The 26,736-nt window shown below is 49.3% G+C and overlaps 2 protein-coding genes and 1 non-coding gene across 24 annotated transcripts; all 3 read left to right on the top strand.

The window, feature by feature from the left end:
* The first annotated feature begins 1,973 nt into the window (after positions 1–1,973).
* Tars2 (threonyl-tRNA synthetase 2, mitochondrial (putative)) lies at positions 1,974–18,365 on the top strand. Of its 14 annotated transcripts, XM_030252828.1 has the most exons (19): positions 1,974–2,098; positions 3,221–3,581; positions 3,824–4,020; positions 5,209–5,332; positions 6,709–6,833; positions 7,355–7,472; positions 7,574–7,638; positions 7,922–8,000; positions 9,706–9,852; positions 10,199–10,297; positions 10,683–10,900; positions 11,642–11,804; positions 12,169–12,306; positions 12,477–12,554; positions 15,661–15,761; positions 15,922–16,023; positions 16,193–16,265; positions 16,903–17,017; positions 18,020–18,365. In XM_030252828.1, exons 2-19 carry the CDS (start codon positions 3,501–3,503, stop codon positions 18,166–18,168), a joined length of 2,172 nt encoding a protein of 723 aa, XP_030108688.1. In that variant the 5' UTR covers positions 1,974–2,098; positions 3,221–3,500; the 3' UTR covers positions 18,169–18,365. The 14 variants fall into 14 exon arrangements, 11 of the variants coding, with proteins under 11 accessions (XP_030108688.1, XP_017175217.1, NP_001343896.1 ...); XR_003954393.1 differs by lacking the exon at positions 11,642–11,804; NM_001356967.1 differs by lacking the exon at positions 1,974–2,098 and having other exon boundaries at positions 3,362–3,581; positions 3,824–3,967.
* A 97-nt stretch (positions 18,366–18,462) lies between these two features.
* Positions 18,463–24,192, top strand: Ecm1 (extracellular matrix protein 1). 9 transcript variants are annotated; one of them, XM_011240008.3, is made up of 11 exons: positions 18,463–18,966; positions 20,038–20,100; positions 20,223–20,327; positions 20,397–20,531; positions 20,626–20,706; positions 21,285–21,326; positions 21,548–21,867; positions 22,118–22,492; positions 22,920–23,140; positions 23,429–23,516; positions 23,869–24,192. In XM_011240008.3, exons 1-11 carry the CDS (start codon positions 18,897–18,899, stop codon positions 24,097–24,099), a joined length of 1,731 nt encoding a protein of 576 aa, XP_011238310.1. In that variant the 5' UTR covers positions 18,463–18,896; the 3' UTR covers positions 24,100–24,192. The 9 variants fall into 9 exon arrangements, with proteins under 9 accessions (XP_011238310.1, XP_017174938.1, XP_017174939.1 ...); XM_017319449.2 differs by having other exon boundaries at positions 21,282–21,326; XM_006500984.3 differs by having other exon boundaries at positions 18,637–18,966; positions 20,226–20,327.
* On the top strand, positions 23,366–23,428 carry Mir7014 (microRNA 7014). Its single transcript, NR_105981.1, has one exon. It is a non-coding gene; the product is annotated as a microRNA 7014 (primary transcript).
* Positions 24,193–26,736: the final 2,544 nt, after the last annotated feature.

Below are 26,736 nucleotides of genomic sequence, written 5' to 3'. Positions count from 1 at the left end.
TTTCTCTTTGTTTTCTTCATCCCTTTGCTCTCACCTAGGCTGGAAAATATCAATATGGGTGGAGGCACTAGTGACAACTAAGAAACAAAAGCCACATCTGTTCATGTTTGACTCAAAAGGATGCCTGACTAACCCAGTCCACCCTGGACTTGTAGGTTCAAGGCAAACCAAATGTTTTCAGCCTCTTTTATTTTCTATCTCTTGTATCCTGTTGTATTTGTAAGATGCTCAAGTTCTTTGTCAACTGGTCTGTGGAAAAGAAAGGATCTGATGCTCCCTATCTTTTTCTTGGGGTATCTATGAGAATGAGAAGAACATTGACAGCATCCAGTCATTCTCCCTTTCATGTGCTAGAGCCCTGAGCCCCCTACATGAGAGTCCTGTAAAGCAGCTGGTCCTTGCTGAGGGCAGTAGAAATAAAAGTATAAAGCTGGCCCCATGTTAGAACGTACACAGACAATACTGAATAGTCTTTTAAACCCGAATTACCAGCACGTCTTAGGGACTGGAGCTGTAAGAGTGGCAAAGTTACCATTTCTGAGACTCTGAGCCCCAATGTCCCTTGGGAAAAGTGGCAACAATTTTTCACATTTTGGGTGCTAGTAAGCAGAATTTGGTTCTAATAGCTAAAATGAATTTGGGACTATGTACTGATCCTGATAAAATGAAAAGTATCCATTGGAGATAGTTACAAGTAGCTTAAACCTATAAAATGAATCTTTTTTTTTTTTTTTTTTTTTTGGTTTTTTGAGACAGGGTTTCTCTGTGTAGACCAGTCTGGCCTCGAACTCAGAAATCTGCCTGCCTCTGCCTCCCAGGTGCTGGGATTAAAGGCATGTGCCACCACGCCTGGCCCCTAAAATTAATATCTTAACCAAAACTTTGACCAAGTGAGGATGCCTGGTCTAAAAGTAGAAGAAACCTGAGAAGTTGCTTTATTTTAATTAAGGATTTGGGGCGCCCTTTATTGCAGACTTCCTTCTCCTCCTGTGGACCTCATTTACTCAGTGTCTGTAGCTAGTCTGTAGGAACAAGTTAGGAAACACCACATTTCTTGATTTTTTTCTTGAAAGTACTTCACTCTAAAAGTCCTGTGGGCACAAGTGTCTGGGCCATGTGCTTCAGGAAGGAAAAGGAAAGAAATGCATGTTAGCAAGCATGACCCATTATGAGTCTGGCCTTAGAGAAGTGATGTGACTCTGAGCAACCCAGGCTGTGGCTTGGACAGACTAGGACTTGGCCTTGAGATAATTTTCCAGGGTTTAAAGGGAACATAAGAACACTACTGACAGAGTTGTTCTTGGAATAAGATGGAATTGTGAAATAGTGCCACATCTCGGGATCCTGGCAGGCAAGAGTGGGGTGAGCAAGAAAGTTGCAGAGGTGTTTTCCAGGTAGACTAAAAGCTTAATATCTCCTGAAGCCAAGGCATGTTCAAGGAGAACAAGTATGTATTGGCCTTAGATACCTGGCTTGCTACAGTGGGTGAGGGAATAACACAACATTCCTTCCACTGCAGGTTGCGTGATGTTGGTAGCTGGTCAGCATTAGCCCAGTGCATTGCACATAGTAAATGTTAAAGGATGCGTGTAAGAAGCTGTCATTCCCGGGTGGTATCTCCCTGTGATCCTAACAAAAGGACACTGTAGAATAATTTAAAAAGTAGTGACAAAAATCTCTACCTTTTGAAATTTACAGTCACTACATGATCAGTACATATTTAACATATATTTATTGAGCACCTCCTAGATTGTTGTCTGCAGTATGACGCTACCCTGCCTCTGTTATAGTGCCACAAAAAAATCTAGGTCTGCCATTGCCATTTTTTGTGAATGTTGCACTCTGACCACAAGAACACACACACACTATCTTCCTCCCCACAGCCTTGTCTCTTTCTTTGTATTTCAGGATGTCTAACATATCAGAAGATGGAGCCCCAGAGTGGCCTATGACTCAAGTCAGCTGCCCTCCTCAGGCAGAACGAACATTGGGCTTTGGAAGCCTAGGTTAAGCAGCTTGTTCTGACAACTCTTCCACAAGACCCCATGATCCCATCACCACTGCAATCTGGGAATGGACTAAGTGTCCCCACCCCCAGGTGAGGGACTACTTGAGTTAATAAGGGTGCTAATAAGTTCATTTCCCTTTATGCTTCTCCACACATCTGACCGTGTTTCTGTTTTTACTGTGTAAAGCTAATATGTCTAGCCCTGCATCTGAGATTTAATGGAGAGAGATCAAAGAAAGAATAAAGAAAGATGAAGGTGGGGTGCTGATGAGAGACCAAAGGCTTATGTAAGGAACAGAGAACAAGATGTTGGATGTCTCTAAGATGGTCAGGGAGTCTATTGGAAATAAACTATGGAAAGAACAAGGTATGCTGGAAGAGTGCACACTGCAGATTCATCGGCACGCATGTTTTTTACCTTAAACTACCTTCTGTAATCTTTGAATTCCACATCTGAGACCTGTAAGATGGCTCAGCAGATAACAGGTACTTACTGCCCAAGCCTGGCAACGTGACTTTGACCCCTAAGACCCATGTAAAGTGAAAGGACAGAAGTGGCCACAGAAAGGTAGCATGTGACCTACAAAACTGTGCCGCCCACGCCTTCAAAGATTCTTCACACACACGCAATAATGATTGATTGATTAAATTCCACATCTGTGACATTAAGAGGTCTCTAAAGTCCCTCCACCACGACTGCAAAGGAATGACCACCAAGATAGTCTTAGAGTTGTTACATTCAGTGGTAATAACAGTGTCTTGCAAGCCGGGCAGTGGGCGTGCACGCCTTTTATCCCAGCACTCGGGAGGCAGAGGCTGGTGGATTTCTGAGTGCTAGGCCAGCCTGGTCTACAGAGTGAGTTCCAGGACAGCCTAGGGGAAAAAGAGAACAAAAACAACAACAAAACCAGTGTCTTGCTGCTGGTGCTAATTATCATATACCAAGCACCGAGATGAGCAATTTACACAAAATGTACCTTCAGAATGGAACATATATTTTTATTCTTGTTTTATAGATTAAAAAATCGAGATTACAGAAAGTTTACTTAAAAAAAAAAAAACTACTTAATGCCAGATCCAGGATTTACACTAAATGTTTAGTTCCAGTGTCTGTACTTGTTTCTTGTCAGCTTTAAGAATGTTTAATAAATTTTATAATTAAAGGAAAATGACTAACTTCCACTTCCTGTTTTTCTCTCATTCTTGCCCCAGGAGGTATGCCCTGTCCTCAAAGTTGGATGCCTTCTTGTCACTTTGGGAACCCAGACTGCAGGTGTGTGCAACAGCTTCCACTTTCCGGTCAACCGGAACCTTTCCCAGAGCGGCTGCTGCTGTGTGGGTTCTACCTCAGCGGAGTTCCTGGGGGTGGTGCCCGGCCGGAATGGCGGCTATGTTATCCAATAGGAAAGGATATTACTGACTTAGAAGCCAATGAGGAGCCTGGTGAGGAAGAAGCGGTGATCGGAGCATGGAGGTACCGATTTGAGACAGCATGGGTCTCTGTCTGAGGTGGCGCCGGCTTGGGTTCCCACTCCCAGAGTTCCGCCGCTGCGAGCTCCACACCGTGCGTGAGGTACGCCAAGCTCCCAACCATTTAGCCCAGCGGAGTCCAAGGGGGCAGGCTGTCCAGCCCCTCCTGGACCCTGCTGCCCCACTCGGAAATGTGCGGTTCCTTTGAATCCCCAAATTAAGACCTAGTGTCACCCAGTTTCCACCTTAAAACCAATGCTTCTTAAACACCCATAACCCCTACGACCCCATTCCGGAGTAGTGGAAATAAGCCCGCGATACCTCCTAACGTGCCTTTTCCTCCAGGCCTCTGCACCAACTCCTCCACATTGGTTGGCAGAACGATTTGGCCTTTTTGAGGAGCTATGGACCGCTCACGTGAAAAAGTTAGCAAGTATGACACAGAAGAAAGCCCGGGCTATTAAGATATCACTTCCTGAAGGCCAGAAGGTAGATGCTGTTGCATGGAACACAACCCCTTACCAACTGGCCCATCAGATCAGGTATCAAGCCAGCCTTTCTACCTACAAGAATTATTTTTCTGTCCTTTTCTGCACCCGGTCAGAAAATGAAAGCATCTTTTTGTTTCTCTTTGGTTTTTCGAGACAGGGTTTCTCTGTGTAGCCCTGGCTGTCCTGGAACTCACTCTGTAGACCAGGCTGACCTCAAACTCAGAAATCCGCCTGCCTCTGTCTCCCAAGTGCTGGGATTAAAGGCATGCGCCACCATTGTCCCGCTACATTTTTTCTTTTTCTTTGTTTCCCATCAGAAAGGTGTAGTCTTTGGGCAGGGAGGGGGTTAGGGTTGGGGGGGGGGGTCAGTCAGTCATTTAATTGATTACCACACAAGCATAAGGACCTGAAATATGAATTTGTGGAAGGAAACTGACTCCTAAAAATTGTCCTCTGACCCCCCCCCCACACACACACACACACTGTAGCATGTGTGCCCCACCCATAAATAAATGAAATAATAGTTTCAGGTTAAAAATAAAAAGGGTGTGGTGACATGTGCGTGTAATCTGGTCAGCCAACCTAGCCTGCTGGCGATGCTCTTTGCCAAAGAAAGACCCTCTTCTAAAGGCATGATTGTTGACTCCCGAGGAAGAATGCACACCTACTCCCCCAGAAAAGCATCTTGTTAAAAGAAAAAAAAAAAAAAAAAGGCTGGGCGTGGTGGCACACGACTTTAGTCCCAGCACTTGGGAGGCAGAGGCAGAGGCAGAGGCAGGGGGATTTCTGAGTTCGAGGCCAGCCTGGTCTACAAAGTGAGTTCCAGGACAGCCAGGGATACACAGAGAAACCCTGTCTCCCATGTGCTAAGATTGCAGGTGTGAACCCCTACGCTCAGATAGTCCTTCTTGCCAAGCATAGTGCTACAGGCCTGTAATCTTAGCATTCAGAAAGTGGAGGTCAAAGATTCAGAATTCAGGGCCAGCCTGGGCCAAACAGCAAGACCTGTCTTTAAAATAGAGGGTAGGATGAGGACTTTTTTTTTATAAGGATTTGTCTTTATAGTTTCAGAATTTCTGCCCTTCCCAATGTAGTGGATACATTGGGAAAAGAAACAGCAGATCTTTACTGCTCTGGAAACTTCACTCAGCAAATTAGAGTTGCTGAGAAAAGTCAGCCTCCTGCCCTGGGGATTGTAACAACTCTGTCTTCATTCCCACTACCCTCCTACTGCTACAGTGTAACACTGGCTGATACTGCAGTGGCTGCTGAAGTAAATGGAGAACTTTACGATCTGGACCGACCCTTGGAGACAGATTGTCACCTCAGATTTCTGACATTTGATTCCCCAGAGGGCAAAGCGGTAAGTTTCTCCCATATGGTGAGCACAGTGCCTAATTATCTGAGTGATCTTTAAACAGGAAAATGTAATTGTTCTTTTGCTTCACTTTCTCAATTCAAAAGTGGGGAGGAGACTGATCACAGACTAATTATTCCTGTGGAACCTGGAAAGTCTTCATGAAGGCTTTTATTTAGCATTGGTCTATAAAGCAAATACCTTGTGTGCTTGTGAAAGGGGGAGAAAAGGCTGAGAAATAGGATAACCTATTCAACCTCTTGTGCACACAGTGTAAGTCATCCGTGATGTCTGCCTAGTTCTCATGGGTTCCATAACGGAGCACAAAAGCCAGGGCCTTCCACTTTGTTTGTTATTAGAGTTCAGAAAAATATATTTATCATCTAAATGTGACTAGTGAACCAACCCAAGAATAGTTCCATCCCAGCAGATCCCAGGAACAGAAAATAATGGCACTAAGCAAAACAGACTGCTAGGACAGCTACTGGGTGGGGCCCCGGTGTGTAGCAACAACACACACAGCAGTATTAAAGAACTGTGGGTTGGTTTTGTTGTTCTGTTTTGTATTTTTAGGACAGTGTCTGGCTATGTAGCCCAGGTTCAGGCTCCAGCAAGAGCTTTCCCTCCAGCCAGCACATGTTTTATACGTAGTATATACCGAAGCCCTGAAGCTTACAGGAGCAACAAAGGCCACCGACCTGGCCTCCTGGTCCAGGAAACACTGAGGATGTGTAGGGTGGACCCACACTTCCACTCAGTAGCAGAAGAAACAATACTGACCCTCTGCTTTCTTTAAATGTTTTTTATTTGGGGCTGGAGAGATGACTCAGCAGTTAAGAGCACTAGCTGTTCCTCTAAATAACCAGGATTCAATTCCCAGCACCCACATGACGGCTTCTAACTGTCTGAAACTCCAATTCCAGGAAACCCATGACAGCAGGCATGCATGTGGTGCACATACCTGCGCAGGAAGGCACAATACCTATATATATACACGTGTGTGTGTGTGCGCGCGCGTGTGCATGCATGTATTATGTGATTACATGCGTGCCTGGTGTCTATAGAGTCTGCAGGAGGGTGTCAGATCCCAGGAAATCAGAGTTATAGGTGGTTGTAAGCTACCTGATTCAGGTACTCAGAACCAAAACTGGGTCCTTTGCAAGAACAAGTGTTCTTAACCATTGGTCCATCTCTCCAGCCCCCATTTAAAACAACTCTTTACTATTTCTACAAGTCATTTTGAGACATGTAGGGTGTGGGTTCTGTAGCAGGCAGTCGTAATGCAAGCATCCCAGCTTTGCCAGCAGCCTCTCTGAGGAAAGCATTAGAGCTGGGACTTCACAGGAGCTTGAAGCGCTCAGACCTAGCTCTTGTGAATGCAGGTGTTCTGGCACTCTAGTGCCCATGTTCTGGGGGCTGCGGCTGAGCAACAACTGGGTGCTGTTCTCTGCCGAGGTCCAAGCACAGAATCGGGCTTTTACCATGACTTCTTCCTGGGAAAAGAACGGTGAGCAGTCCAAAAAAAAAGGAGTCTGGTTCTGGGGTGGTTTCTGGGGTCTTGGTTTAGAGGAGAAGCTAAGAGATCTTCTAGGCACCAAACAGGAACTTCCATCCCTTCTCCATCCAGTGTGTCTCTCTCCTGACCGCTGAAACTCATCTTTTCTGCTCTTCCCGAATTCAAATGTTACCTCACCCTCATTGCTCTTGTCCGTCCAGCATTTCTCTCTCAACAGACACTCCCCCTTCCCTTCCTCCCTCCCTCTCTCTCTTTCTCATTTTGTAGCCCAGGCTGTTGTTGAACTCACGATCCTATAGAGTACTTGCCAAGGATGAGCAAGGCCCTGGGTTCAATGTCCAGCACCATACACACAGAGAAAATCTATACTTGCTTTCCTATTATATTTTCTCTAAGTTTGTCTTTGCCAGTAATTACAGATTTGTCAAAGGTCAGGACTTTACTCCCTAGCTAGCATGTCATCACTCAGGAGTTGTCTCTGAAGAAGCAAGCTAGCAAGCTCCCTTTTCCAGGACAGTCCGCAGCGCAGAGTTGCCCATTTTAGAGCGGATTTGCCAGGAGCTCATAGCTGCTGCACAGCCTTTCCGGAGGCTGGAGGCTTCACGGGATCAGCTTCGCCAGCTCTTCAAGGTGATCCGGCTGTGTGTGAGAGGAACTTGGTAAGGCTTGAAGGAAAGGGTGATGCCCAGGGCGTCCTAGCGGATTCATGGTCCCTGTCTGCCTTCTTCCAGGACAACCACTTTAAGCTTCATCTGATCGAGGAGAAAGTGACAGGCCCAACGGCAACAGTGTATGGGTGAGCCTTGTCAAGAGGGAAGAACGCAGGGGCGCTCTGAGGAGGCCAGACCTGGGGTAAAGGAAGGGTGGCGGCAGATGAACCGTACTGCTCCAGAAAAAGAAATGGGAGGAGGGGTTTGTTTTTGTTTGCCATTGCTCTGTCAGCAAGACAGTTCTCTCCTCAACACCTCTTCTGTCAGCTGAAGCCCTGAAAGGGAGGAAAAAAGGGAAACAGGAGAGCCTGGGTACCTCCTTCTCTCAGATCTGGCATGTCTGTTCACTGGCTCACCTCCTTCTCTCAGGTGTGGCATGTCAGTTGACCTGTGCCGAGGCCCCCATCTTCGGCACACTGGACAGATTGGAGCACTGAAGCTGCTCACGGTGAGTAGTGGGGTTAGGGTTAGGGTGGTACTCCCATTATCCCAGGAGAAAGCTAGAGAATGGAGAGGGTGGTCCTTTCTCTCCTACCCCTTCTCTGTCCTCATGGCTGATGAGGAGATCTAGGAGAAAAGAGGGTTTTCTCCATTCTGAAATCCCAAGGTTTCATTGGAGGTACTGGAGCCCCTGCCAGAGTCCAGAATTCAACTTAGACTCTGTAGTCTGGATCTGCATTAAGGGAAATCAAGCAAGAGACCGTGAGCAGGCTAGACAGGGTCATGTGGGGTTGGTGACACTGTTTGACAGATACTAGGGAAAGCTGTGACCAAGGCATGGTCGTGTCTTCCCTGAAAGTGCTGTTCCTAGACTTTGTGTTACTGGATGAGATGGAAGCTAGCAAGAGACAGATGTATGTGTAGAAAAAACCTCCTGTAAACGCAACATCTGCAGTCTGATTCTGCTACTCATGAGGTATGCAGCTTTGGCCAGATCTCCTTACCTGCTGTTTGTGTCTATAAAATAAGACTGACTATTCCTGTAGCACTGGTAAGGCCACACCATGCAAACAAAGCTAGCTAGCTCAGACAAGAGTGTTTAAGGGAAAGGCTATAATTTGTCAGTTTGTTCAAAGCAGGCATGTTGCCTGTAATCCCCACACTTGGGAAATGGAGGCAGAGGACTAGGAATTCAAGGTTATCTCCTTGAGTGATACATCAAGTTGAGGTCAGCTTTGACTGTTTGAGACACTGTCTTAAAACATCAGCAAAAGTTCTTAGTTAAATTGGTCTTTTTTGGGGGGGGGTTGGTTGGTTTTGGGGTTTTGGTTTTTCGAAACAGGATTTCCCCTGTGTAGGTAGCCCTGGCTGTCCTGGAATTTGCTTTGTAGACCAGGCTGACCTCAAACTTACAGAGATCCAACTGCCTCTGCCAAGTGCTGGGGTTAAAGACATTCACCATCACACCCAGCTCTTACTAATGCTCTTTTGTTTGTTTGTTTGTTGGTTTGTTTTTGAGACAGGGTTTCTCTGTGTAGCCCTGGCTGTCCTGGAACTCACTCTATAGACCAGGCTGGCCTTGAACTCAGACATCTGCCTGCCTCTGCCTCCTGAGTGCTGGGATTAAAGGTATGCACCACCACGCCCGGCTTTACTAATACTCTTAAAGAGCAAGCAGAGGCATTTGAATGTCATGTAGCTAGGAGTACTGTGTAGTGTGGAAGATTAGCTTTCCCAGCAGCTGTATGGAATATTGATAAGGAGTGGTGGACAGGCGGCCATTTGACCATAGTTTAGTTTTTCTCCTAACAAGTCATTAATTAGGAGGTGGAACTAAACATAAGAGGACAAGGGTGCAGTGGGCAATGAGAATGTAGAGAAAAAGATGGCTGTGTGACATTACACCTCGTGCATGCATACATACATACATACACACACAAAAGACATGATCCAGGTAAGATGCAATCCCATGGGTATTGGTAGTAGGAAAAGTAATGAGGTGAACTGATCTTCATATGCATCCATACACATAAAACATGATCCAGGTAGCCCAAGGAGGAACATGCAATCCTACGGGGTACTGATGGTAGGAAAAGTAATGAGATGAACTGATCTTCAAGTTCATCTCCTCGGAACTGAGCATCAGAGACTTGACAGGAGAGCCAGTGTCTCTGATCTGCCTCATCTTCCCTTGACTCCCTCCGCCCTCACAGAACTCCTCAGCCTTGTGGAGGTCCTTGGGAGCACCTGAGACACTGCAGAGGGTATCAGGAATTTCTTTCCCCAAAGTAGAGTTACTGAGGAACTGGGAAGCTCGAAGAGAAGCAGCAGAGTTAAGAGACCACAGACGCATTGGGAAGGTACAGAGCACAGAAGAGTGGCAGGGTGGCAGAGGGTGAGGGCAAGGGAATATGAGCTGGTCTTCTGTTGGCTTTTTATCTTGACTTTGTTTCAGTTTTCATTTTTTTTAGACAGATCTCATGTAGACTTGGTTGGCTTCCTGCTATAGCTAATAAAGACCCAAACCCTTGACCTTTCTCCACTCCCTCCCAAGTACTGAGATTAAAGGTTCAAACAACCACACCTGGTGAAAGAGTGTGATTGTAATCTGCCACAAGATTCGCTCAGAGGGAGTAGCTCTGTCACTTGCTTCTCTAGTTCCAAAGCCCTCCCCCACTTGAGTGACAGGTCACATTCTTTCCCCAGGAACAGGAGCTCTTCTTCTTCCATGAACTGAGCCCTGGGAGCTGTTTTTTCTTGCCACGAGGGACAAGAGTCTATAATGCCCTGGTGGCTTTCATCAGGGTAAGGAGGACACGAGTCTAGGGGGAAGGGATGGAGCCAAGGTGTTTGAGTTCGGCTCAAGCACGCAGGCATGTGCCTAGAGTCCTAGCACCAAGAGACTAAAAGAGAAGTGTCATGAGTTTGAGGACAGCCTGGGCCACATAGTAGGATCTTGTCTCAAAGGGAGAAGGAGTAGGGAGTGAGAGCAGAGTCTTGTAGAGGCCGGGTGACTTAACCAGGTGCTCCTGCTGTGTACTTGGAAGCAGCCTAGGGAGTTGGTCAGCATGGTATTTAAAAGCTTTTGGCTTTGGTCAGCATGGTCTGAACCCACAAGAGGATCACAAAGCTTTTATCCCTTCTCCTTCCAGTTACATTTGACATTTGATGTCTGTATCCACCTTTGCAGGCTGAGTATGCCCGCCGTGGTTTCTCAGAGGTGAAAACTCCCACGCTGTTTTCTACAAAACTCTGGGAACAGTCAGGGCACTGGGAACACTATAGGGCAGACATGTTTTCCCTGAAGCCCCCTGGCACTGATGGTGTTGACAACTCCCAGAGTGGCCATCCTGCCAGGTGTCCCAAAGACACACTTGCTCTAAAGCCCATGAACTGCCCTGCACACTGGTGAGTTGGGGGTCAGGAGGCCTGCTCCTCCTGGGCTGGGATACGGTCACCAAATGTAAAGTAATAGAAAGTACTTTGGAGCTGGGCGAGGTGGCGCACACCTTTATTCCCAGGATTCTAGGCAGAGGCAAGCAGATTTCTGAGTGTGAAGCCAGCCTGGTCTACAAAGCTAGTTCTAGGATAGTTAAGGCTACAAAGAGAAACCCTTTCTCAAAAAACCAGAAAGGAAGGAAGGAAAGAAGGAAGAGAACAAACCTTGGAAAGAATATTGAGGCATCTAATTTGGGCCTTGAATCTACATCCAGTAGATTCAAGTTTAACCAAGTGAATTTTGGGAAATTGTGTTCTTAGGTAATGTCAAGGCTCTGTACCCATCAGAGTATGGACAGTAAATGCCTACTATGGTGTGACTAAGGGTTTAACTCTTTTTTTCTAGACAGAGTCTCACTATGTAGCCCTGTTTGGTCCCAGACTCACTACATAGACCAGGCTGGCCTCAGACTCTGAGGAGAGCATGCTGAGAGGGGGAGGGGGACAGCTAGGATTGCAGAGAAAGTGGATACTCAGTGTTAGGCATGGTGGCACACAGCTGTAATCTCAGAACTGAGGAGGCAAAGGCAGAAAGATGATGAGCTTGAGACCAGCCTAGAACACAGCAAGTTCTAGGTCAGCCAAGGCTGCATACTAAAGCCAGGGTTCATTTTCCCTATGGCCCTGAATCTGTTTTCATCCCAACCTCAGCCTGATGTTTGCCCACCGGCCCAGATCCTGGAGGGAACTGCCTGTGCGACTGGCTGATTTCGGAGCCCTGCATCGGGCTGAGGCCTCTGGCAGTCTGGGAGGATTAACGCGGCTGTGGCGCTTCCAGCAGGATGATGCGCACATCTTTTGTGCACCCCATCAGGTGGTTTTCCCTGTTCATTATAAGGCCAACTTTCTTTGCCTTTTTTTTTTAAAGACGGGGTCTCTTGTAGTCCAGGCTGGCCTCAAATGTACTTAGTAATGGAGGATGACCTTAAATTTATGGTCCTTCTGCTTCACCTCCTGAGCAATGAGATTTCTGGTGTGTACCATTCCTGGTGTATACAATGCTAGAAATCAAACAGAACTTCATGCGTGCTAGCCAGATTTATCCACAGGCCCTAGTTGCCTTCTTTATACTGCAGTATAGCTACCCCTCTAGTTTTCCCCCGCTTCCCCCCCAAAACCACCCATCCCTTCTGATTTCTAGTTGACATACAGCTAACATCCCAACTTCCTGTCTCCAGCTGGAAGCAGAGATCCAGGGCTGCCTTGATTTTCTCCGGTGTGTTTACTCGGTTCTTGGTTTTTCCTTCCACCTGGCTTTATCTACCCGGCCACCTGGTTTCCTAGGGGAGCCTCGCCTATGGGACCAGGCTGAGCAGGTGAGTAAGAGAGAGGGAAGCGAGGCAGATAAGCCCATCCCTAGGGCAGAGCAGGGGTATGTGGCAAGGTCTTCAGAAAGCATAAGCTGCAGGTGTCAGTTTTCACAGGCCGGCAGGTTACCCTGCTCATTAGTTTCCTGACATGTTCCTCTCATCTTGTTCCCTCGAAGGTTCTACAGCAAGCCTTGGAGAAGTTTGGAGAACCTTGGGACCTCAACCCTGGAGATGGGGCTTTCTATGGGCCTAAGGCAAGCTGGAGCCACACTTAGAGTTGTACTAGGTCATCTTGCTTTATTAAGTTGTGTCTACAAAAAATTGTTTTAAAACTTGTGTAAGAGCCAGGCAGTGGTGGCATATACCATTAATCCCAGCACTTGGGAGGCAGGCAGATCTCTAAGTTCAAAGCCAGCCTGGTCTCAAAAAAAAATTAAGATTTTTATCTATAGCCATGCACAGTATACACACCTTTAATTCCAGCAGCACAGGTGAGTGGGCCTGACCTACATGGTGAATTGCAGGCTAGTGAGGGAGGGCTACACAATGAGACCTTGTTTCAGAAACAAACATTGGAACCTACACTAAAGATAACAAGTCTTTTTTTGGTTTTGTGTTTGTTTTTTGAGGCAGGGTTTCTCTGTGTAGCCCTGGCTGTCCCAGAGGACACTCTGTAGACCAGGCTGGCCTTGAACTCAGAGCTCCACCTGACTCCACTCCTAAGCGCTGGGATTAAAGGCATGTGCCACCACTGCTGAGCAAGCTGCTGCTTTGTTAAAAGGGGCATGGAGAGACAGTTCTGAGTTAAGAGGGCTTGCTGTATAAACCATGAGGACATGAGTTTGGAGCCCAGCATCCACTTAACAAGCTCCCCGTGGTCTCATGATTGCCTATAACCCCATTGTTGTAGGTCTTAGAGATAGGAAGCTTGCAAGCTGTCAGCCTAGTGAGGAGAAAACCCCCAGATTCAGGGAGAGTCTCAGCTTCTCCTGCTGCTGTGAGCAGATACTCTTGGTAAAAGCACCTTAAGGGAAAAAGGGTCTATTTGGGCTCACAGCCCAGGATCCAGCCCTGCTGAAGCTGGTGGCCTCACTGTACCCACAGTAAGGAGCAGAGCATATTGGATGGACCCAGGGCCTTAACTCTTTTCTCCACTTTATACAATCCCGGCCTCCTCATAAGAAATGGCCCCCACACAGTTAACCTGATCAGAATCCCCTATCTCCTAGGTGAGTCTAGATCCTGTCAGTAGCCGGCACCAACCATTACACTGCCTCAAGGGAACAAGGCCAGAGAACAGTAGAAGACACAGGCTGCGTGGCTCTAGCCTCATGCACTTGTGTATGTGCAGGCATGCTCATACATAGCAGTTAATTATAAAATGAAATGGCTCATGTTGTTGACAGAATCAGTCAGAGCTATGTAACACCGACCCTCAGACTCCCACCAGGGTCGCACCCAGACAGTCAGGTACTGATGTGGGGCAGATAGGCACACCAGAAGCTGATGACCTCTGGCCTTCGACTCCCTCTTACTGTTCTGGGGCCAAAAGCTGATGGCTTCTGGCAATGACCTCCTGCTGATAGCAGCAGGGGAAAAGAAACTTAGTTACTTGGGTTCTCATCTCTTTGACTCAGGGACCCCTCACAGGCCAGTGAGAGCTTTGAGTTCATTAATTCTTCCTGAGTCAGAGAGAAAAGAAAAGAAAGAAAGTCAGGCACACACAGACACATGCATACAGATGAGGTAGAAAAAGGTTACACCACACTTTATTGTTGTTCTTACTTTTTATACTTTCTCTGAAAATTACATACAGAACTATCAGGTAGAACCATTGCAACAGGATAATTGATGACCTGGTTTTCTAAGCACTTTACATTCCATGAGTTCATAGTAAGTTTAAGGCAATAGTTCACATCATAGATTGATAAGGCTTAATGAGTTACAGCAGAGTTGTTTACATGTCTTTTCAACAAGACTTCTCCCTGACTAAACATTCATAATCTGTTCCTAGTTCCATGAGTTCATTATAAGTTTAAAGCAATAATTTTTATGTCACAAGTTAGCACAGTTTTGTCAGGAGACAAATCATCTGCCTTGTATCTTATTCTTTTGAAGTCTTGTATAGATAAACTAGCCCATCATTTATTTCCTGTCCTTGCTCCTACAATAAATTGTCCATTCTCAGTTTATGACCTTTAGTTACTAGACAGTGGCCCCATCCCTAACCTAGAAGGAATGTTTTCCTTTACCATAAATTTGTTCCAATCCTGTTTTCTTGTCCTAGTGCAGTTAGCCCATGACACATGAAGGTTTACAGAGCTACTTGCAGCTTTTATTCTGTCTTTAGGGGACTTGAGATTGCTTGTGTCGATTTAGGAATTCTATAAAATCATTATCAGGAATTATGAAATCAGTTCATCTACACAGCATTTCCATATGCAAATACATCTTCATGTTGATCTGCAGGAAACTTGCCCAATAGGGTGGGCTGAATCCCAGGCATCATTAGACTGTGTTACAGTGACAGCAAAGGCTTATCAGCAGCAAGGAGCAGGCCTGGGATGATGCAGTCTCTGCTGACCTTGCATCCTAGAGCTCACCCACCGCAGCCATGCAAAATGGTGGGCCATCTCCAGGGAACTCACATGTTTGCCATTCCCTTTCCTAGACAGCTTCTCTCTCTCTCTCTCTCTTACACACACACACACACACACACTGAGAGAGAGAGAAATAGAGAAATCAGGTAAGCAAGCTATGGCTGAGAGAGGAAAATGTTTGAAAATCCCCAAGGAGAATAGAGCAAAAGGTTTTGCATGGGACCAATTGAATCTTGAACTGATTTCTATGGTGGCATCAGTCTTTGCTTTGGCATCTGTGGCAGGTGGCGTGTGACATGCTAAGTGGCCCTCAGCAGTTGTACTGCAGGGCTGAGGACATGGGAGAGTAGAAGACTAGCAGGATAGGGCTCTGTCTCATCGATCAGCCAGCAAAGCAGTGGGAATGAGGGGAACTGGAGACTATTACAGCTGAGCAGGGCATAAGCGGGGGATGGGACTGCCGATGGGAAAGGGGCTGCAGAGCCAGTGGTAGATCATCAGCTACAAGAGAGTATCCGACTGCCACTAAGAGAGAAGACGGGGTGTGGCGCAGCATAGGCGAGGTATAGGTCTCAGGAAGAACTCAGGGAATTAAGAGGCTGGGGTATGGATAGTCTCTCATCATAGGTGGAGAGGAAGGAAGGAGTATTGGCTGTCTGCATGGCACGGCTCTCCTTACAGGGACAGGGTAGAGAAGATTGGCTGATGGAGCTAATGAAAGCTATTGGGTCTGAGTCTCTCCCCTTCCCATCTTCTCTAGATTGATGTGCACCTCCACGACGCCCTTGGTCGGCCCCATCAGTGTGGAACAATCCAGCTTGACTTCCAGCTGCCACTGAGATTTGACCTACAATACAAGGGGTATAGACCCTGGCTCAGCCCCCCACCCCTGCCTTTGACTGCTCCTCACACTGAGCCAACCCTCCACACCCTACCCCATCAGAGAGTGTTCTTGGTAACGGGAAGTGATTGGGCTCAGGTCATGAGACTTTCACCGTTCACCCACTCCCCTTCTTCCAAGGCCGGCAGGTACCCCAGAGTGTCCAGTCCTTATTCATCGAGCAGTGCTTGGTTCTGTGGAAAGGCTGTTGGGAGTGCTGGCAGAAAGCTGTGGGGGGAAATGGTGAGTCACTGGCCACCAGAGTTCTGCTCTTCTCTCCAGCCAGAAAGTTCGTGCCTTAGGTTCTGACCTTATCCTATGTATTTCCTTTTCAGATCTCCCTACAGCTACACCTAAGCCTAATGGCTAAAGCCAAAGTGAATAACTTCCTGCCCCTTTTTCCTGCCAACAGGCCCCTGTGGCTGTCCCCGCTCCAGGTGGTGGTCATCCCTGTGAGGACAGAGCAAGAGGAATATGCCAGGCAGGTGAGTTGAGAGAAGATCAGGAACAGCAGGGCATCTGCCATGCATCCCTGGTGAGACAGGCTCTGCAGGAGAGTGGGAAGGGCTTGAGGGCAGCTTTCCCGTGTGCTAAACATTCTCCATCTAAAAATTGAGTTCAGCCTTGGCTTTATAGTAAGACCCTTTTTAAATAGTTAGGGGTGAGCCTAGAGCTGTAGGTCAGTTGGTAGCATATTTACCTAGTGTGCAGAAGGCAGTGCGCTCAGTCTGCAGCACCACAGGAGCCTGCAGTCCTAGCACTTGGCAGGAGGAGCATCAGGAAAGGTCATGCTGTGCACAGGTCCACAGCCTGAGCCGCATGAGGTTCTTTATGGAGAAACTATGGACGGACGAGAGTTGAACAGCTGGTTGGGAGATGGGTGCCTAACAACCGACAGAGCCCAAAGAATAATTGAGGCTTCATTTTCTGTGAGAAGCACACAAAGGTTTTAGGTCAGGGATGGGAAGGAGGCCTCAGTATCTCAGAGAAGAGGCAGTTAGCCAGCTCCTGAGAGCATTGGAGGAAGTGGGGATGTGAGACAAGTATCCGAGGAAGAATAGTAACCAACCATCATAGCTCAGCTTCCATTCAGATTTACTCATCACCAAATCTGTATCCCAGGTGCAACAGTGCCTGCAGGCTGCAGGACTTGTGAGTGATCTCGATGCAGACTCTGGACTGACCCTCAGCCGGAGAGTCCGCCGGGCCCAGCTTGCCCACTACAACTTTCAGTTTGGTAAGAGGGTTAGTCGTAGACCTCAGAGCCCCAAGCTCTGCATTCTCTGTACTAACTCTATTGTTTAGCTCTGTGTACATTGAATTAATTGGGACTCATTACCTGGGCTGGGTAGGAGCCTGACTAATCTGCCTGCCTTCCATTGCTCCTTCCCACAACCTATTCCATCCCTCAGAACAGTTGTCTTCTCATTAACCCTACCCTAGGCTGTTTCTGTAAGTTAATTAACCAGGCCAGCATCAAAGAGGAAGGGACAGGAGAGGATTAAGAAGGCATCAGTTGAAGCCAGGCATGGTAGGCACACCTGTAATCCCAGGATTTGGCAGGTACAGGAGGGAGGGCAAACATGTGAGGCCACTGTGGGCTGTATGTAGCAAGATTATCAGTGAACCAGAAGCTGTAGTGCTCTGTGGTGGAGCACTGGCCTCCAATGAGTTAGGTCCCAGCACCAAAACCAATAAAGGCATTAATTAATTGCCTTGTTTATTGTTGTGTGGGTGGAGGCAGCTCTAGGGGACAAGAAAGGTCTTAGGGAAGGAAGTTGCTCCTGACTCTTGGGCCTCTGGAAGCAAGAAGCAGAAACTCCTAGCCAGACCGCCTGACTGGGGCATCACGCATGCCCGTTGCCTTGGCAGCACTGAGAGCAAGCCCCGCCCTGCTGTTTCCCCTTCCTGTACCGTACCCCTCCCCCCAGGTCACACACATACAGTTTTTCTTTTTGTGTAGCTCTCCATGTTTGTCTCTGTCTAACTGACTCTGTATCTCCCAGCCCTGGGCTCCTGACCTGCAGGGAGAGGGGAGTAAAGCCCGGCCCACTTCCTTATCTCATCAGAGTGGACAGTCAGCAGCAGGGCAGGCGAGCTAAGCATGGGCTTCAGCCACGGCTAGGCTCTGCTCCTACCTTTCCTAAAGATTCAGGAGTTTGAAGTTTCTGCAAAGCAAAAGGAAACAACCCATAGGGTGACTTTTGCTTGGGTTTGCAAATCTTTCCTCTTCCTGCAGTGGTTGGCCAGAGAGAGCAGAGTCAAAGGACAGTGAACGTACGCACGCGAGATAACCGGCAGCTCGGGGAGCGAGACCTGGCCGAGTCCGTGCAGAGACTGCTGGAGTTACAGAACGCCAGGGTCCCCAATGCAGAAGAAGTGTTCTGAGTCATGTCCATTGGTGATGTACAGACTCATGAGAGCCGTCCGTCCCTTTCCACGGGACAGTAACCCAGCTGGCAGCCCCGCATGTCCCCGAGGCCTCAGAACTGCTCTCTGAAAATAGACATGGTGTGGGGGCTCCCCACAGAAAGGAATGCTGTACTGACTGGATAGAAGGAGAATAAAAATATACTTGAAGCCAAGGCTGTGCCTTCATCTGAGTCCGAATGCTTTACTCCCTCTTTCCCAGACCTGAGGCAAAGGGATACTGAGGCCTCTGACCAGCAAGGGCACTGCCTCAGGCAGCCATTCTCCTCCCACTCCCACTCAGGAGAGTGTCAGATCCATTCTTTATAAAGGACAGTATGCAGATGGGAAACTGAGGCACAAATTAAGGGTCCAGATGACAACTTGCTCCATGATCCTCTGCATCAGTTTGGAGGGGATCCAGGAGTGCTCCCTTCCATCACCTCCATTCTTCCCAGGCTAAGGAGGCTCCAGGAGTCTGGGAGGAGTGGCTGTAAGAGGAGGAGCAGCAGGGACTGAGTCATGGCAGGAAACAGGGGGGCGGGAGATAGCATATAAAGAGAGACAGACAGCAGGCCTTGAAGTTCACAACGGCAGTAGCAACAGCCAGGGGAGCAGGCTTGCAGCAAGTGGCCCAACCCCTTCAAGTCTAGATCTGCCTGTGACAACCAGCTTCTGGGTGACCAGTGACCAGTTCTTGCCCCAGGATGGGGACCGTATCCAGAGCAGCCTTGATCTTGGCCTGCTTGGCTCTTGCTTCTGCTGCCTCTGAGGGAGGTGAGTCGGGGTGGGGTCAGCAGTTGCTTAAGAGTCTGGCTCCAAAGAGCTCAGCAGTTGGGTGATTGGCTTCCTTTATATGAACATGTCACTGTGAAGTGGGGCTGAACCTTTAACCATGGAGGCTGGAACAGGAGCAGAATAGCTAGAGGTAGTTGCTAAGAAACACAAAAATTAGAGTCAAATAGACACAAGACAGGTGAGTTTACAGGGTGAGGATCCTCCTGTCAGAACACGTGAGGAGGGACGAGGAGGCAGGTGAGGAGGAAAAGAAGCCCTCGGGCTGCTAAAACTCAGCCTACCGAGCCAGGGAGCCTAGACTGGCTCACTCTGGTCAGAGGACGAGTTAGAGTTCACCCACATTCACCCCCTATTACACACACGCACTGCTTTGAAGTCTGAACAAAAGGAAATACCAACTCTGGACAGGACAGAGACTTAGATCCTTCTATAGATAGCCGTGTCTGAGACAGCTCCACCTCGCTGCTGTCCTGGTTCCTAGGTTTGTGCCTTCGGTTCAGCTCCAGATGTGAAGGTGCTTTGCCAGCCTGGTGACCTGTATTCCGTCCCAGTAACCCACATGGAAGGGGAGAAATGACTCCCACAAGTTGTCCTCTGACCTATACACATCACCACGGTGACACACTGGCCCCCTCCACACATACACAAATAATATTTTTCTTGTTTAAGAAACCTAAAATAAGCTGAGATTGAAGGGGAAGGCACTTAAACATTTGGCTAACCGTCCCACCCAAAGGCCAAAAGTATTTTTAAAGGCCTATAGGAAGAAGTTTGAAGAGAGGTGGATCCTGGAACATCAGCGCATTGGAGGGGACGGCAGCCACAAGCCCCATCCAAGGGAGATACTGACAGGAAATCAGACCTCCATTCCCAGCCACATTCTTTTAGACCCCAACTCAGAACCCAGCCACTCAGAGGGGAGGTGTGTGACAGGTGGCTCCCCCACAGCGGGCTTTCCACAGTCTCGGCCTCCACAGCCTCCCCATCCTCTGTCCAGGACCAGGAAAGGACGCCTCAAAACTGCCTGACTTTTGTCTTTCCTTCCTCTAGCCTTCAAGGCTTCAGACCAGCGAGAGATGACGCCAGAGCGCCTCTTCCAGCACCTCCATGAAGGTGAGAGCCTCAGAACTAACCAGATCGGATGAAGACGGGTGCTCAGGACAGCATGGCTGTAGAATTTGTGGGGAACAAGCATGCAATTGGGAGGCTCTGAGTGTCTCCCCTCTTGCCTCTAGTAGGTTATGCAGCACCCCCTTCCCCACCACAAACCCGGAGACTCCGAGTTGACCACTCTGTAACTTCTCTGCATGACCCTCCCCTCTTTGAGGAACAAAGAGAAGGTGAGGCTGCCCCAAAGCCCTCTCAGTTCCCGTTGAGACCTCTAATCTAGTGTACTTCCTGCTCCTCAGGAAGGGAGGGACCCCCCCACCCCACTGTCTGCCTCACAACTGCCTGTTCTGTAGTGCAGCCCCCTTCCTCTCCAGAAGACATCCCTGTGTACGAGGAAGACTGGCCCACTTTCCTAAACCCTAATGTAGATAAAGGTGAGTGCTTCCCTGCCCCCCAACCCCCGCCCACCCCACTGTGATGCTGACACTAGCCTGACCTCCCTCCCTTGTGCCCTCCCCCATCTTGCAGCTGGTCCTGCTGTCCCTCAAGAAGCCATCCCCCTGCAGAAAGAGCAGCCCCCTCCCCAAGTCCATATTGAACAGAAGGAAAGTGAGTGACTGCCTCTTTCCTGCACAGCTTTCCTGCGGAGCCCATGGGCTTGGGGAGGAGGGGCACATGGGACTTACTCTCCTGAGCTGCTCAGTCTCTATCTGTACAGTCGGTGGAATGCTTGTCTGACACAGTCCAGGCTGGCTTTCTCCCGCACTCCATCAACTGGATGTAGTGGCACTGACATGAACATCAGACCTTCAAAGGTTGTTCTTAGGCTGGGCAGTGACTTTAATTCCAGCACTCAGGAGGCAGAGGCAGGCAGAGCTCTGAGGGGTATATAGCCTGCTTGGTATATAGAGCAAGTTCCCAGACAGCCAGGGTCAGCGTTACTGAGTTCAAGGCCAGCCTGGGACATATGAGTACATGAGGCCCAGTTTTAAAGAAGGAAGAGAAGAGAAGAACGGTTGGAAACAATGCCTGTCCAACAGCTCTGTCAATGGTGTAAAATAGCAGTCGTGTTTTTTTCTGGCCTCTCTATTGTGTTCCATCGTGCATGGGAACTAGCAGGAGCCTGTGTTTTAGAGGAGCCCATCCCAACAAGCCTTTTGCTTACCCACCTCCCTCTACCCCAGTAGACCCGCCTGCCCAGCCTCAGGAGGAGATTGTCCAGAAAGAGGGTGAGTGACCACACTGGTCTGTCTGTTCCCACGGTTAGCCCCTGAGCCCCAGGAAGGAGCTAATGCTGGCCTGAGGGTCGCAGTTACCTTTTCCTTTCAGTGACCCTGAACTGAAGAAGCCCACATACTATCCCAGCCCTTTCTCTTCAACCCCAGGTCTCCCAATGCTCTATGCTCAGCCAGCCTGCATGCATTCCTCCCCACTGTTTTCTCTGTTCCAGTGAAGCCACACACCTTGGCGGGCCAGCTCCCTCCAGAGCCCCGGACTTGGAATCCAGCCCGTCACTGCCAGCAGGGACGGAGAGGTGTCTGGGGCCACCGGCTGGATGGCTTCCCTCCTGGACGGCCTTCTCCAGACAATCTGAAGCAGATCTGCCTTCCTGAGCGTCAGCATGTGATCTACGGCCCCTGGAACCTGCCGCAGACTGGCTACTCTCACCTTAGTCGCCAGGGAGAGACCCTCAATGTGCTGGAGACCGGATACTCCCGCTGCTGTCGCTGCCGCAGCGACACAAACCGCCTAGACTGTTTGAAGCTTGTGGTAAGGGTTTGGCTGCTGCTGCTGCTGGATGTGTGCGTGCATGCGTGTGTATGCGTGTGTGTGTGTGTGTGTGTGTGTGTGTGTGTGTCTGCGTGCACACGCATGAGTGCTCCACACTTCACCCGGGGTACAGATGGAGCACAGGTCGGCTGTACTGCTATTTGCCTGCCTAGAGTCCTTTCCTGGAGCCTGGGAGGAGGCAGAAATATGAACAATGAGGTACTGGGTTGACCCACCCCTCTCACTCTAGTGGGAGGATGCAATGACCCAATTTTGTGAGGCCGAATTCTCTGTCAAGACCCGCCCCCACCTGTGCTGCAGACTGCGTGGGGAGGAGCGATTCTCTTGCTTCCAGAAGGAAGCTCCTCGCCCAGACTACCTGCTCCGACCCTGCCCCGTCCACCAGAATGGCATGTCCTCAGGGCCCCAGTTGCCTTTCCCCCCGGGGTTGCCCACACCGGACAATGTCAAAAACATCTGTCTCCTGAGACGCTTCCGCGCCGTGCCACGCAACCTCCCAGCTACTGACGCCATCCAGAGGCAGCTGCAGGCTCTGACTCGGCTGGAGACGGAGTTCCAGCGCTGCTGCCGCCAGGGCCACAACCACACTTGCACATGGAAGGCCGTAAGTGGGCATCCCGGCCACCTTGGGAGCCTGTCTGCCCACCCAGCTCCAACCGCTGACTCTACAGCCATTCATCCACTTTCGTCTGCTTGTGACTGTCCGTCCCTCCGTCAATCCATCCGTCCGTTGTGTCTGTCATCCAAGTCTGTTCACCTTGAGTTTTCGTGCTTCCATCCTGACTTCATCCACCCGTGACCCCACATATGCATCTGTCTGCCGTCCATCCGTCCAGCTATGGCTTCACCCGACCCTCTGTACCTACTGGTCCAGCTCATCTCCAGTGGCCAATTAGGAGCCTCATCTGTGTTCCTCCCTTTTGACCTCCCTCTAGCTCCTGGGGCCTCATCTCATAGCTGAAAGGCTAAGGTGTGGTAAGGAGGAGGAGCCAAGCAGCAGGCTTCTTTCTCACTTCTGTCTCTCTCCACAGTGGGAGGGTACCCTGGATGGATACTGCGAGCGGGAGCTGGCTATAAAGACCCACCCCCACTCGTGCTGCCACTACCCTCCTAGTCCTGCCCGTGATGAGTGCTTCGCCCACCTAGCTCCCTATCCCAACTATGACCGGGATATCTTGACCCTTGACCTCAGCCGAGTCACCCCCAACCTCATGGGCCAGCTCTGTGGAAGTGGAAGGGTCCTTAGCAAGCAGTGAGTCCTGATACTCTTGCCTATCCACAACCTCCTCCTCCCCGGGGGTTCCCTTGGGGAGGTCAAAATCATGACTTCCCAGTTCCATTTGAGCTGTTGGGGTGAGGAGATGTTTATTTATTGTGAAAGTTTCACTCCGTGGTCAAGGCTGTTTTGAACTGGACCAATCTTCTTTCCCCTGTACTCCAAGTAATGAGATTACAGGCATAAGCCACCGACCCCAGCAGGCTTTGGGTGCTGTGGAAGGGACAGAGACCCTGAGCTCTTCCTCTTTCATACCAACCACAGTAAACAGATTCCGGGGCTGATCCAGAATATGACCATCCGCTGCTGCGAGCTTCCATATCCAGAACAGGCCTGCTGCGGCGAAGAGGAGGTGAGTGTGTGTGACCTGTGATTCCAAGGCTCCAGGGAATCAGAAGGCTAGATGTAGAGGTTACCCCTCTTTTTAGTACCTCAAGCCTGTTCGCAGAAGTCAGGTTGAGTGGAATAGATCATTTCTCGGAGTTCTAGAAGGCTTCTTCCTTCCCGAGAACCTCTTGTCCCTGCCCTGGGCCTCAAGCTTCTAGCATTTCCAGATGTACACATCTGTCAGGGACAAGCAGGCAGTCCTGCTGTGGAAAGGAAGCTGGCAGCCTCTGGGCCTCCAGAGGGATCCCAGTGGGCAGCCATGCCGACCTTCTGCCCTCCCCATGCCCCAGCATGCCCCCTTTACATTGCTTTCTCAGAAACTGGCCTTCATCGAGAACCTCTGTGGTCCCCGGAGGAATTCGTGGAAAGACCCTGCCCTCTGCTGTGACCTGTCTCCTGAAGATAAGCAAATCAACTGCTTCAATACCAACTACCTGAGGAACGTGGCTTTAGTGGCTGGAGACACTGGGAATGCCACTGGCTTGGGGGAGCAGGGCCCAACTCGGGGAACAGATGCCAACCCCGCCCCTGGGTCCAAGGAAGAATGAGTCACCCTGAGCCTCAGAGGATTAGATGGGGGAACTCCGCCTACTCCACCCTCCTCGAACACTCATTACAATAAATGCCTCTTGGATTTGGCATCCTCGTTGTCTTTAGTGCGCACACACACCCTTGTAAGCTCCCTAAGACTGGCCCAGTGGCCTGCTCCCACTGCCTGAACAGAAGATGTTTCTTATGTGATGGGACCAGAGCTAAGTGGCTTGACTTCCCTTCTCATCATGACCTTAATCAAATATCTTAATAGAACTCCGCCCCAGTAACTAGCTAGCTGTTGGGAGTCAAAGTGAAAAAGATGTAGTCTATGTTGGGCTACAGCCTAGCCTGCCATTTTATTTTGCTTGACAACTAATCACATGGTCTACCACTGAGGTACATCCCTAGTCCAAGCTGTGTGGTCTCAGTGTGTGATTGTGAATGTGCATATGGTGTGCATGGAGATATGCACACATATGCTGTGGGGGCCAGAGCTCAGAGCATTTGTCTAGGCACCCCATTTTATCAAGGCTCTCTCACTGAATCTGAAATTCACCAATGGCTGCCCCACTGGTCACTGGGGACCCACAAGGGTCACCTGCCTGGGGACTTAACAGATTTGCACCAGCATTTCTGGTTTTCACTTAGGTGCTGGGGATCCCAACTCAATGGCAAGCAGTCTCCCCAGCCCAGGCCGGACAGTTTAAATCACTTCTGATCCTTATGTGAGATCCCACTTTGTCTTATTATCAGTCTGCTGAACCGCTGTTCATGATCATGTTAAGACTTGGGAAATACACATCTTAAAAACACACAGTCTCAGCCCTGGCTATTCACAGTCCAAGAACCTGTTTGCAGGTTTGACAAGTTGTTGCATAGGGTGGACAAGGTGCCAGTGTGTTCTGAGCAGGACAGAGCGTGAATAGGGCGGGGTTGAGCTGGAGGCAGCACACTGCACTTGAGATAGCATCTCAGCCCTGTCCCACAGCTTCCATATTAGAGGTGAAAGGCCCCTGGGAGCTTCCAGTAGAGAATATGCTCTGAAAATGTCGAGTTATCAGCCAGGCAGGCAGGAGGGCCGTGCTACTAGGCAAGAGGGCTGAACTCCAGCCCCGAGATGAACCAGAGATGGCGACCCTCAGCCTTGGCCCCTGAATCCTAAGCCTCAAGGTTGGGGATAAAAGAAAACTATGGGGAGCCAGGGTTCTCTGTGACCTGTGACCTTGGTGTTCTCTGTGACAGTGCATCTTTCCAGAAACACAGAGTCCCAGTTCTGGCTGGTCATGGACCTTGGCTGAGACCCAAGGCACACCAGCCGCTTCCTGCCCAGCCACAGCTCTTATTTATTTTTTTGGTCAGTGGTTGTTTCTAAGCAACTTCTTAGCAGATTCTTCTGTCCATCAGCACTAGGGCCAATAAGCAGAAGATGTCAGCCCATCGTCCCGCCCTAGTCCCTGTCTGAAACTCAAGAGCTCCTGTACACCTGCATCTACGTCCCAGGCACTTTGCCCAGAGGAAGCGAGCTGGGGAAACTGAGTCAAACCTGTAGACATTTCTGTCTTTACCAAGCTGTAGCCCAGGGCCAAGCCACACAGTCCTGGCCACCATGGTTCAGAGTATGGGGAGGAGACAAGGGAACTGGAAGAGATAAACAGCCAAAAAGAAGGACTCAGTAACCAGGGCTGAGATGGAAGCTCCGAGCGTGAGCATCAGTAACTAGGCGGTGAGTTTGAACATTGAGTGGGTTGCTGTTGCCAAGGAAAGGAGGAAGTGTTAAAGAATAGCAATGAGATATGAAAATAAACTATTAAGATAGAATTAAAGTTTTGGGGAGATAAAGCCGGGCGTGGTGGCGCACGCCTTTAATCCCAGCACTCCGGAGGCAGAGGCAGGAGGATTTCTGAGTTCGAAGCCAGCCTGGTCTACAAAGTGAGTTCCAGGATAGCCAGGGCTATACAGAGAAACCCTGTCTCGGGGGGCGAGGGGGGGAGGTTTTGGGGGAGACAGGAATCAGATCTGAAAAGAACTGAATTCCACAGATCAGTTAAAGCTTGATGGTGGGCGAAGGGAGGTGGAAGGTGATAGAAGAGCATTGGCTGCAGTAACTCCAGTTCCAGGTGATCCAACACCCACTCACACAGACACACATGCAGGCAGAACACCAATAGACATAAAATAAATCTAAAAACAAAAAGGCTTCAGGGGCTGGAGCGATGGCTGCTCCCAACATCCAACATGGTGGCTCACAACTCTGTAAATGAAGCAGGGATCGGAAGCCCTCTCCTGGCCTCTGCTAGCACCAGATACATACAGGCCTGCAGACAAGAGTTAATCTTGTCTTTTTAAAAAAAAATAACAAAAAATAAACAAGTTCAGATTTTGTTGGAAGGGATTGGAGAAATGGCTCAGAAAGTTAAGAAAACCTAAGTTCAGTTGACGAGCCATAGAAAGGTCACATCTGCATGTAACTACAGATCCCAGGGCCCCACTGCCTCCACCAGCACACACTACACACATGGCAGACATGTGGCACACAACAATGAAAATATTAAAACAAGCTGGGCGGAGGTGGCACATGCCTTTAGTACCAGTACTCAGGAGGCAGAGGCCAGTGAAACTTAGTGAACTTGAGGCCAGCCTGGTCTACATAA

Source organism: Mus musculus, chromosome 3 (assembly GCF_000001635.26).
Source record: "Mus musculus strain C57BL/6J chromosome 3, GRCm38.p6 C57BL/6J".
Lineage (NCBI taxonomy): Eukaryota > Metazoa > Chordata > Mammalia > Rodentia > Muridae > Mus > Mus musculus.
Note: the sequence above shows the minus strand (reverse complement) of the source record. Positions and strands in the feature narration are given on the sequence as shown.

Coding starts and splice junctions, on each gene's coding strand:
- Tars2 (XM_030252828.1), top strand. CDS start 3,501: ATGGGTCTCTGTCTGAGGTGGCGCCGGCTTGGGTTCCCACTCCCAGAG. Junction 10,901..11,641: donor ATGAACTGCCCTGCACACTG/GTGAGTTGGGGG, acceptor TCCCAACCTCAG/CCTGATGTTTGCCCACCGGC. Junction 16,266..16,902: donor AAGAGGAATATGCCAGGCAG/GTGAGTTGAGAG, acceptor TCTGTATCCCAG/GTGCAACAGTGCCTGCAGGC.
- Ecm1 (XM_017319449.2), top strand. CDS start 18,897: ATGGGGACCGTATCCAGAGCAGCCTTGATCTTGGCCTGCTTGGCTCTT. Junction 20,328..20,396: donor CTTTGAGGAACAAAGAGAAG/GTGAGGCTGCCC, acceptor CCTGCTCCTCAG/GAAGGGAGGGACCCCCCCAC. Junction 23,141..23,428: donor GGAAGGGTCCTTAGCAAGCA/GTGAGTCCTGAT, acceptor TACCAACCACAG/TAAACAGATTCCGGGGCTGA.